The sequence below is a fragment of the Coptis chinensis genome, chromosome 8 (genome assembly GCF_015680905.1).
Source record: "Coptis chinensis isolate HL-2020 chromosome 8, ASM1568090v1, whole genome shotgun sequence".
In the NCBI taxonomy this organism is placed as follows: Eukaryota; Viridiplantae; Streptophyta; class Magnoliopsida; order Ranunculales; family Ranunculaceae; genus Coptis; species Coptis chinensis.
In genome coordinates, this window is record NC_141463.1 from 68,306,899 (window position 1) to 68,318,621 (window position 11,723).

General features: G+C 37.2%; 1 protein-coding gene across 1 annotated transcript; it reads left to right on the plus strand.

The window, feature by feature from the left end:
• The first annotated feature begins 9,646 nt into the window (after window positions 1-9,646).
• LOC147482625 (iridoid oxidase-like) lies at window positions 9,647-11,644 on the plus strand. The gene is made up of 2 exons (XM_086577727.1): window positions 9,647-10,616; window positions 10,750-11,644. Exons 1-2 carry the CDS (start codon window positions 9,702-9,704, stop codon window positions 11,383-11,385), a joined length of 1,551 nt encoding a protein of 516 aa, XP_086433853.1. The 5' UTR covers window positions 9,647-9,701; the 3' UTR covers window positions 11,386-11,644.
• Window positions 11,645-11,723: the final 79 nt, after the last annotated feature.

Genomic DNA, 11,723 nt, shown 5'->3' on the forward strand with positions numbered 1-11,723 from the left:
TAAATGGGTTGGGATAGGGTTATATATGTTAACCCAAGTAACCCGTTAGTAGACTCGATTAGTTCTTGGGTCTAATGGGTGGGGTCATCAATCTGTGACCTATATAATCTGTTTTAAGATAAGTTTCATTATCCCAACAATATAAAATAAACGATTAAAATGAGAATGATTAGTCGTCATATTTAGGGGTGTAATATGGGGCGGGCCGGGTCAACCACGGGTTAAATAGTGATGGGGCGGGTTGGGGTGGGTCTAGAGGATACAAATCCAGTGATTCTCGATGGGGCGGGGCGGGACGGGTTGAAGTGTCATGTCTTAGTACTATCACCCGTCCTATTGGGTTAGCTTATGGGGTGGGTTTTGGACGGGTCATTCGGGTCGGGTGGAAATTATCATTTTAACCCAATTTCACTAAAAAAAAACTTTCTAATTCTACAAGTAATATATTTCCAATTCACAACATAGAGAAAAAAAAATTGAATCAATCAATAAAAAAAAAAAAAAAAAAAAAAAAACTTGAACTTGAACCCAAAACCATATCTGTAAATTTGAAATTTCTTTCTCGTGATTTACTATTTGTAAATTGATTATTTTCCATAGTATGATAAAATGAAGATGGGAGCAAGAATCTATAGTACAAAACAATAAAATATAAACTAAAAAAATTCAAAATTAATACAATGATGAATGATTCATCTTCTCAAAAATTCGAAAGTTGAATTTGAACTTTTGATATTTGCCCAATGTTAAAACTTGAAAATTTGAAATTGATGTTGAACTCATAAGTTTGTGTTCATATTTCCCAAATTTCTACAAAAGTTAAAAGAAAATATAAACAACATACAAAAATATTAGAGTTAGAGTCTTAAAATTGTGCGGGTCAATAGGGTTGGGTTAACGGCTTTTGACACGGTGTGGTCGGGCGATTTGACGGGTCGGGTTTGAACATAGAACCTACACCCATAGCTTGACTGCGTAGAAACGGTGGCGGGGCGGGGTGGGTCTAATTTCGGGTTGGTGCGGGTTTGGGTGGCGGGTGAAAACCGGGTACCCTACCGGATGATGAGTCAATAATTTTTTTTACACTCCTAGTCATATTGATTCATTTGATAAATATATGTTTTGTTATTTAATTTTCATTAATATGTAATTAAATTATGGATGGTTTTTGAAAATTAATACATATATTTTTTTTAAATATGCTTTTTTGATAAATAAAATTGTAAAATACTAAATATTTTGCATACATATTGTCTGTGAATCCGATCCAAAACTGATCTAAAATCTCATATATCATCCAAATTACATAAAATAAACGATTAAAAGGAGAAGGATTAGCTGTCATATTAATATTCATTCGATAAAGATATGTTTCATTATTCAATTTTCATTAATATGTAATTAAATTATGGATAGTTTTTGAGAATTAATGCATATTTTTTTTATAAATAAAATTGTGAAATAGTAAATATTTTGCATACAAGTTGTCTGTGAATCCGATCCGAAACTGATCTGAAATTGACCCACTGATTTAGTGGGTCACCCATTGGGTAACCCGTTATATAGACGAGTTAGGTTTGGGTTTGACAAACTCGACACGATTAGTAATTGGGTCGGGTTTGGGTTTGCTCTCATGACCCAAATATGACACGACACGAACCCGACCCAACACGACCATTGCCACCCCTATTTTGCATCACAACAAGCAAGTGATTCAACTTGGTGGTGTAATCCAGAAGTTGTTTGTTCTAATTTGCCAACAAGTCTATCCGATTTAGATACGAGGAAACTTTACTTATGGTTCTCTACACCACCAGATTGCTTAAATGGTTTACTTTTTAAAGATGTAACTGCAACCTGTACTTATCGACACTGTATAATATAAAATCCCCAAGTTATCCAAAAAAAGAGTAGGAAAATGTAGCAGCTCCACACTGCAATTCAAAGTTCATTATGCCCTTTTCAAAGGAAATTGTCAACTTGTACTCGAGATCCCAAAATCTTGCATAGTAGTGGGGGTATAAATTAGACCTGAGTCTAGACTCTTATTGGTTGCTCTCCCAGTTGGTATGATTGAATTCAACTGTTGCAAACATTCCAGCTCTGTTCCCTTTGAATATAATCTGATTATTCTAGTACTTACCCAGTCCAGTACTCAAACCAAATCAAAGTAATAATGTGCAAGGAAATTTTATCATTAACATGTCGGGTTTTGACAAATCATATGCAAGTAGTCGAACCATATCAACTTGATACTGGCCATTCTGCTGCATCGTATCCTAAATTTGCCAATATATTTGACTAAGTTTGTTAGAACATCTTTAAGCAGATCAACCAAAAAAACACTAAAATTTTGAACCAAAAAAACACAAAGCAACTTTAGGAGCAACATAAAAAAAACACTAAGCAACTACGCGGTTTTGCCAAAACCGCGCCATATAGCCCACGCGGTTTTACCAAAATTGCGCCACTAAAACCCAACTGACAGGCCCAAGCCCACGCGGTTTTGGCAAAACCGCGCGGTGTTCAGAACACCGCGTGCTACTTCTATATAAACAGCTCCAAAGCCGCGCAGTTCAGTCACTTTCACCTCTTCTCACAATTATAAAACCCTCTCCTTAGTTAAAAAAAAAAAAAAACCTACCTAAACTCTTAAAATTTGATATGGATCATTTTGAATCTTTCGACAGTAATGATTGGCAGTACACAGACGACATTGGCAATGAGAGAGAAGAACTTGAGGAAGTAGAATACGGTGGGGTAGAAGATAGTGGGGAAAAAGAACCCGAGGATGTCGCTCCGACTGATAGACATCTCTATGTACTGGAGTATCAGATGAATGACTTCGATTGACAATTTACACCTAGAGAAGCACTTGATATGGAAGTTGTGTATTCTACACGTGATACAAAACACGTAATAGAAAGTGCAATGACTAATACTCAGGTAATTAATTAGTTTTGATTAAATATTTTGAATATTAATTAGTTGAGTTGGACCAATTAATTATTTATCTTATACGCATTATTATTTTTTTATATAATATCAGCATATTGTTGACTACCGAGTTAGATCGGCTTTACTTGGTGTTAGAGAGTGGTGGAAGGTTATTAGGAGTTTGGATGAGTTTGTACATATTAGAGATATTATTTTGTATACACCTTTGGGTATTTTGATTGATACGGATTATGAGAAGGCTGATTGGGCAGTGGTCATAGCTTTAGTAGAAAGATGGTGGAGTAGAACTCATACATTTCATTTTCCTTGTACGGAGTTAGGGTTCACACCACTAGACTTCACTATGATTTCTGGGTTGAGTATCGGTATAAGCAGCCAACCGATACATTTTCATACAAATTATGAGAATATGGATAGTATGCTTATGAGTTTTCCTCGTTTGGGTGAGGATGCTTACGATTCTTCTGGGATTAAGCTATCTCATATTAAGATTGCATATATGGAACCCCTATTGCATCCTGATACACGAGCGGAGTTAGCTTTGACTGTTCTACCGGGTAGTGAGGGTCTTGTCAAGATGTTAGGGCTTTTTGATGTTTTTATTGGGCATATTTTGTTTCCCAATGGTCATTCTTCTATGACCGGGATATTATGCTTATGTATCCGATTTGCATACTATGAGAGATTATAACCCGGTAGCTCGAGATATGCCACATTGATATCGGCGTTAGATAAAGCTTCAAAGACATTCGAAGTAGAAGTCCTCGACACGGATTCATGGGACTTTTAGAGATTTGGTTTTATGAGTACTTTCGATGTCTTTGTCCTAACATAGACATGATTGCCGATACTAAGCCCTAGATTTGCTAGTTGGTCGGGGCCTCACTTGACTTCAAATAATAGGGCAGATTAGGAATAATATCCGTATGGCTCGTGCTCGATTGATATTAGATCATTGTCATCTATTGAGTGGAGACCTTGGCGTTTGTCTACTTGCCTTTTGACGATCGGTTATGCAAAGCATGCTTGTGTGTTGTCACGTCACATAATTGTTTTTGCCGCACGTGACTGTTAGATTTGGTACTGTGGCGATAGATGTTGGAGGCAGATGACTGGACATTATGGAGTTTCATGTGCTCCTATGCCAGATGTTAGTGATGCAAAGTCGTGGGGTAGAATTCAAGTTCATGAAGTTCATGCTAGTGGTGGTCCTTGGCCAGATGCGTCTTCTTTTGTTGTTGAGCAGACTGCTGATCAATATTATAGATGGTGGAACCGTGTCTCCATGGGTCCGTTGTTGTCTCTTGTTGGTCGGGCTAGCAACTTCGAGTTTGTGGGCCTGGAAGGGATGAGATGTGAGCTCGTATTCCTCATCCGCCCGCGGCTGTTTACAACCCACAACCTCGAATGCATATCGGCCCGACTCACGTAATCCGCCAAGAATCCTCGGATGTTTGCCGTGTGTGGACCTGATGGGGAGCCTACTTATATTTCCATTCTGAGGTGCCTCATGCTCGTTTCTCGAAGTTAGAGCGTATATTATTGATAAGTATACCATAGTGAGTTTAATTGTTTTATTTATCTTCTTCATTATATATATAATATGTACTCACAATATTTTCTTGGATTTTCGGCCGAGGTTAGGGATAGATATGAGAACCAGGTTCTTATGTTTGATGGGATGGGATGAGGACCGCGACCGTATCATTATTATAGCCAAGAAAGAGAGGAGGCATATTGTCGGACATATCGACAATCCCAGTCGTGCGTATGACGAGACTTCGGAAAGTGTATGAGGATATCTTTGCAAGTGTACACGCAAACAACATCGAGGATATGAGGAACTTCAGTCAAGTAGTTAACCTCCGTCATTGACGAGAAGATCATCGATCTCGATTAGGAACTTAGAGGAGCGACTTTAACGTCCAAATAGAGAGAGGAGAGGATCGAGTGGTAAGTAAGGCGTAAGAAGAGAGCTAAATCAATTTGATGTAATATGATAGGGTTTGGATTATTTTGGATATTATATGATTATATCATAATTATAGATTTTGGACCGCATAATCATAATCATAGGTTTTAATTTCTTTAATTTTTTTTCGATTTTGAATTACAATTCTTAATTTCTTCAATTGCACAATTGTTAATTTCTTAACTTCTATGCACAACTCATAATTTTTCAAGTTCTATGCACCACAGTTCTAATTTTCAGAAAAAACGCACGCGGTTTTGGCAAAACCGCGCCCATTGAAGCCCAAGCCCACGCGGTTTTGCCAAAACTGCGCCATAGAAGCCCATTTAGCAGCCCAAGTCCACGCGGTGTTGGAAAAACCGCGCGGTTTTGGCAAAACTGCGTGAGTGATTTGATACAGCACCAAACCTGGAACCAAATATTGGTCGATTTGGTGTTTGGTTTGGTGTTTTTTTGGTGTTTTCATCAACATGTAGTTCTCCTGAAGTTGAAAAAACACCAAACATGTAATTCTTGAGAATTTGGTGTTTGATACTAGGTTGATATCAATGCTAAAGATGCTCTTATCTCTTAAAAACGGTAAGGGCAGTGGTGTCATTTTCAGTATTTTAACCTCAAGGTTAACGGTCACCTAAGTTGACTCTGTGTTTTGGGGGTGGGTGGGCGGGAATCCTAATTGGGTCATCTATAGGGGAGTAATACTAATTAACCCTAGTTTTTTTATAAGCTTGGTTTCTTTGGTATCACTGTACTCTACAATTACACAGAGCTAAACGGCTAAACCACTCCAGTTTTGCTAAATGCGACATCAAGTCTCATTGGATATGGTCGCAAGAGCATAAATAACCCATTCAAACAACATATAAGAATCAAACACTGATGTAAATGCATTTGGCATCATCAATGAATCTGGCTTTATAAAGCCAAACAATCAAATTCTTCTGTGGTTTGACGCGTTAAACAGTTCATAACAATGTAAATAATATTATGTATGTGAGGCGTACGGATTTATGTACTCTTAACTCTTAAGCACGAACACATTGGAAACCATTGAAGATTAAAATAAATGGTAGGTCAAGTTCAAAGTTCGGGCTTAAAATAAATACAATGTAATGCAGAGCCAAAGGTGATACGCCGGCTTAAAAAATTTGATAGTTGTCTTCTTTTGGATATAGTTAGTTAAAGTGCAAAGTTATTCAGAATTTCAGACTACTTCACCAATTTTTTTTTTCAGAGTAGGTATAGTAAGTAAATTATGAATTGTTAATCAGATGTCTTCTGCTTAAGTTATACACATGTATAACAATACTACGTATAGAAGGCTCTTTATCATTGTACTAATAATTGCTGTGTAACTATTTTACATTTTTTATCTTCGCACCTAGGGAGAGTCGTGGAAGTTGATTTTGGGAACATGAAGACCTTTCTCCTTCGAATGAGGCTGCGAACTGTTTATTGCTCACTAAATGTAATATTAGTGTGCAGGTGCAAATCATTATTTCATACCCCGAAACAATTCAGTTGGCTATTTTTCTTTTTAGAATGCCAAACTGATTGGCAAAACATAGTCTCATCACTAGACACTAGTGTACATTGATTAGGCTACCATGTTGGGTTTATGGAACCGTCGAGCTTTGCTCCGGTGTCTGTATGCTGCGTTCACGATTTTTTAGTTTGGAGAAGGGAGCGCGACCCGCGCTCTGGCCTTGCAAAATTCACTGGAAGTCAACAAAGAAGGGGGCGCGACCCACGCTCGCCCATGCCTTGGTCAGGGCACACCCCGCGCTCATGCCTACCGAAATTTTGATAGTGTTTCGATATTTCGGTCCAAAACCCATTTTCTCACATTTTTCTATGTGTACCTATATAAAGGAAATAGAATAAGGTTTTGATACAGCTTTGAGAGATTCATTTCTTGGGTATTGTGGGAGCTCTGTTGAGCTAGGGTTTGAGTGAGGCCTCTTGTTTTTTATACTTGTTACTTCTTGTAAACTCTCCAATCTTTACGTACTATAAAGGAAACTTGGCTCTTGTGTGGATGTAGGTAATATTTACCGAACCACCTTAAATCTTTGTGTCTTTTTGCATAATTTATTTCCATATTTATTATTTACTATGATTGTGATGATAAATTAGTGGTTTTGCTTGTTGAATTTGTTGTGATAACTACCAAAGTCTTGGGTGAGTGATTTCCTTAGTGTGAACTCCAAGTTGAAATCATTTAGAATAGAAAATAACTAAATTGAGGTGTGACTTTTTAGTAAAATCTCCCAACATACTAGTGTTTTAATTGGCTAATTATTTCGGGTGCATATAACTAGGGGTGTTCATGGGTCGGTTTTTATCGATTTCGATTTTGGGTCTATTTTTAGCGGTTCCTATTGGGTTCGGTTCTTTCGGATTTTTTCTTATATTTTGAAAACCTAGACCCATACCCATTAATTAAGTCGGTTCCAGTTCCTTATCGGGTTATACGTTTTTATTGCTAAAATTATTTTTTTTAGTTATATAACCGATATAAAAGTTGGTTTTACTTAATTTACTATAATACTTGTCATATTTTTGTCTTCTCATAAGAAGTGATAGTCCTAAATTCAATAATAATATTTGAAAGTTATCTAAAATTTTTAAATACATTCTCATACATTATATGCATGTGTATATTTTAAATCGAACATATGTATATTATACTATACGTAATGCGTCATATATAGAATAAATACTATATGTACCACAATTGTTAGTTAGCATTGCACGTATTCGTTATCTAATATATATACATGTAATATATCAAGCACGTACATGTTCATGCATTAGTTAATATAGACAGTGCATTAGTTAATTCATAGTATACGACTATACGTGTAGACGTAGACACGTAAATATTATTATTAATATTTATAATACACATATTTAATATACTATTATAAAAGATGCATTTAATAATACACATTCACTATTATGTTAAATATTATATATATTTAGTATAATTTTACACCTAACAAATATAGACTATATATAATAATAATGTTTGGGTTTGTCTTTATTTAGTGTAATATAATACTAAATTCTATATATCAAAATCAAACTAATCGGTTCCGGTTTCGGTTCGAGTTAGGGGTGATAATTTGGCCCTCCGGTCCTCAACTCAGCCTGACCCGGTCCTAAAAAATACGCGTCAAAACCCTCAAAAGTTGGCCCTCACAGATTTGAGGGGCAGACTGGCCCAGCCCGGCCCTCATGCTTGTTAGGGGCGGGCTAGGGTCTAGGTTCTGGAGCATAGGCCCGGCCCGTATTTGGCCCTTCCAAGCCTTCACTTGGCCCTCAGTATTTTTTTTTCGATAAAATATATTTTATTTTTTTACATTATATATGTAGGATACCACAATTATCTCTATTTGAACTAAATATTTTCACTACAAATGATGTTTAATAATAGTAGTTTACCACATATCATATGGGGTATTTTGTAATTTGAGTAAAAGAGGTCAAATATAAAAAGAAAAGTGAACTATGATTATTTTGTGTAAACCCAAAATAGAGGTGATAATTTATGTATTATAATATATATTTATGTATTATACTATAATTATCTAAATTGTATAAAAAATCATTAAATTAGTTTTCAATAGGGAATAAATTATAACATAATATAATATATGCACTTTTGTAATTGATTTAATGATATGTATATAAGTCATACATAAAGCAAATTCAACCTAACAACATAGTTAAGTATGAAAAATATAGATGTTTTAAGAATATCATCTCTTCCACCATCTATATATATATATTTTTTCTAAAGATATAAGAATTAGTTTTGTATACTTATATACATATCATTAAATCAATTAAAAAAAAACACAAAAAAAATAGTAAACTAGTGAAGTATAATTAGACTGGGCCCGACCCGGCCCTCATTTGGCCCTCAAAAATGAGGGTCAAGGGGCGGGTTAAGGGCTTGAGTTTTCATGCTTGACCCTACTCGACCCGGCCCGGCCCTTTTATCACCCCTAGTTCGGGTACCTATCGGTTTTTTACTATTCGGTTCTAACGGTTTCAATTTTTATCGGGTCGGTTCTTAAAGACCCACTTTAAATGGGTCTAACATTTTAGGACCCAGAACCGCTATAAACGATCCCGGTTCCGGTTCGAGTTCAGGTAATTGGGTACCATGCACACCCCTTCATATAACACTCTACCAGACTGTCTGATTAGGCATTTAGCAACTTCGCATGGAGATTGCACAATAGAACTTCATGACAGAATTCTAGACATCTGATTTGATCGGCAAATCATGTATTCATGTGTATGGAATTTATTGGAAACGCTTAACATCTAATAAATAACTCATACTCTCTCTAGTTACCAAAAAAAAACTCATACTCTCTCTCATTCCCATCCATCACCTCATTTCCCTATTGACTCATTCCTCTCCTGTAATCTTGAAATGGTCTTAAGTTCCTTTTCTGGGCCGGCTTATGACGTACGTTTCAGAGCATAAGATATGTTAGATAAGGATGAGATGAAACTAAGAGAGAAATTCACTATTGAACCACATACAGGCATTTTAATATCCAGTCAATAAAACTGGTGGGTCCAGTCAACATAGAGTTAACGAATGTCTCTAAATTCTAAATACAAGAAGTTGCATGCTTCAAACACCAATCTAAGCATGAACCACTATAAATATAGAACATAAGCAACTGGTTTAGTACAAACCAAGTACTGTATTCTCTTTAGCCTCAAAACGTACACTTTCAAAACTAATATGGAGTTTGAACTTGTGGGTCTGTTTGTGGCCTTGGTACTATACGTCATATGGGCAATGCTAACTGAGCGGCGCCATCGTCGTAGGGAAGAGCAGGGGCAGTTGCCACCCGGCCCAAGAGGTCTGCCTGTAGTGGGCAATATTTTTCAGTTAGGTTGGGCTCCTCACGTTTCATTCATGGAATTAGCTCGCAAACATGGTCCCATTATGACTGTTAGACTAGGTATAATGAAAACTATTGTCATATCATCAAATGATGTAGCCCGCGAAATGTTCAGGAACCATGACATGGTGTTGGCCGGTAGAAAAATTTATGAGGCCATGAAAGGGAGTAAACATGGGAATGAAGGATCCCTCATAACAGCACAATATGGTCCACATTGGCGTATGTTGAGGCGCTTGTGTACTAGTGAATTCTTTGTAACAAGCCGTCTTGAGGCAATGAAAGGGGTTCGTGGGCGGTGTGTTAGTCGAATGGTGCAATTTGTAGAGGAGGGCGGTGAGGGTGGTACAAATGCTATTGACATCGGTAGGTACATTTTTCTGATGTCCTTCAATCTCCTAGGAAACCTAATGTTTTCGAAGGATCTCTTGGATCCAAAATCTAAGAGAGGAGCTGCATTCTTTTACCATGCTGGTAAGGTCATGGACTTGGCTGGGAAGCCAAATGTAGCTGATTTCTTGCCAATGCTAGGTTGGCTAGATCCACAAGGAATAAGGAGGAAGATGCAATTTCACGTGGAGCGAGCATTCAACATCGCTGGAGGATTCATCAAAGAGAGACTGGAATCCGAACTCAATGAAGGTGGTGAAGAACAGAAAAATGATTTCTTGAATGTGCTCCTAGGCTTCCATGGAGACGGCATTGAGGAGCCTGCTATGTTCACTGCTACGACCATCAATGTCATCATCTTTGTAAGATTTCGATCGACATAATTAATATTTATACCTATTTCAACTTGATAGTTAAATAAGACTAAGCTATCTATCATCTATGTCAAGCTGAGTCATCTAAGTTATATTTATACTGATTGCTTTCATTCTTCAGGAAATGTTCACAGCCGGAACAGACACAACCACAAGTACCTTAGAATGGGCAATGGCGGAACTCCTCCACAACCCCCAGACAATGGAAAAAGTTCAAGAAGAGCTCCGACTAGTTGTCAATTCGTATCGAGAGCTGGAAGAAAAAGACTTGGAAAATCTCCCATACCTCAAGGCAGTCATCAAGGAGACTTTAAGACTTCACCCTCCTCTACCCTTTCTGGTTCCACATATGGCTATGGACTCTTGCAAAATGCTAGGATACTACATTCCTACAGAAACTCAAGTACTAGTTAATGTTTGGGCCATTGGGAGAGACCCTCATTCATGGAAAGATCCATTAGTGTTCAAGCCAGAAAGGTTCTTGGAAATGAACACGATTGATTTTAAGGGACATAATTTCGAGTACCTGCCTTTTGGGTCAGGTCGCCGTATGTGTCCTGCAGTTCCCCTCGCCGCTCGCATGCTTCCATTGGCTCTTGGTTCTCTCTTGCACTCCTTTGATTGGGTTTTGCCAGATGGTATGAAGCCTGCGGATATGGATATGAGTGAGCGAATGGGAATAACACTAAGGAAAGCTGTCCCATTGAAGATAATACCTATACCTTACAAGGGAAAACCAGGTGAAGTTGTTCCATAAAGAGGAGTCATACTTGCAGTTTACACAGTTTGTTCTTGGCATGCACACATGCATATAGTCCTTTGGTTTTTTCTTCTTCTAGGACCAAAGAAATGTGGCTAGAGAAAAATATTGCAGTTTTTCAAAGAAAGTTGTTTCCTTCCTCAGAAAACATGTATTTTCATCAATTGTTGAGACTTGAAGTATATACTTTCCTAGTCACGGCAACATATTTGTCAACTTCTGTTCATTAAATTTGAGAACATTATTGTTTTAGAAATTTTCCCACTTGATCACATCTATGGCAAATACAAATCTCAATCGATACATCACTCAATGAATCTGTTTTCGACTTACAG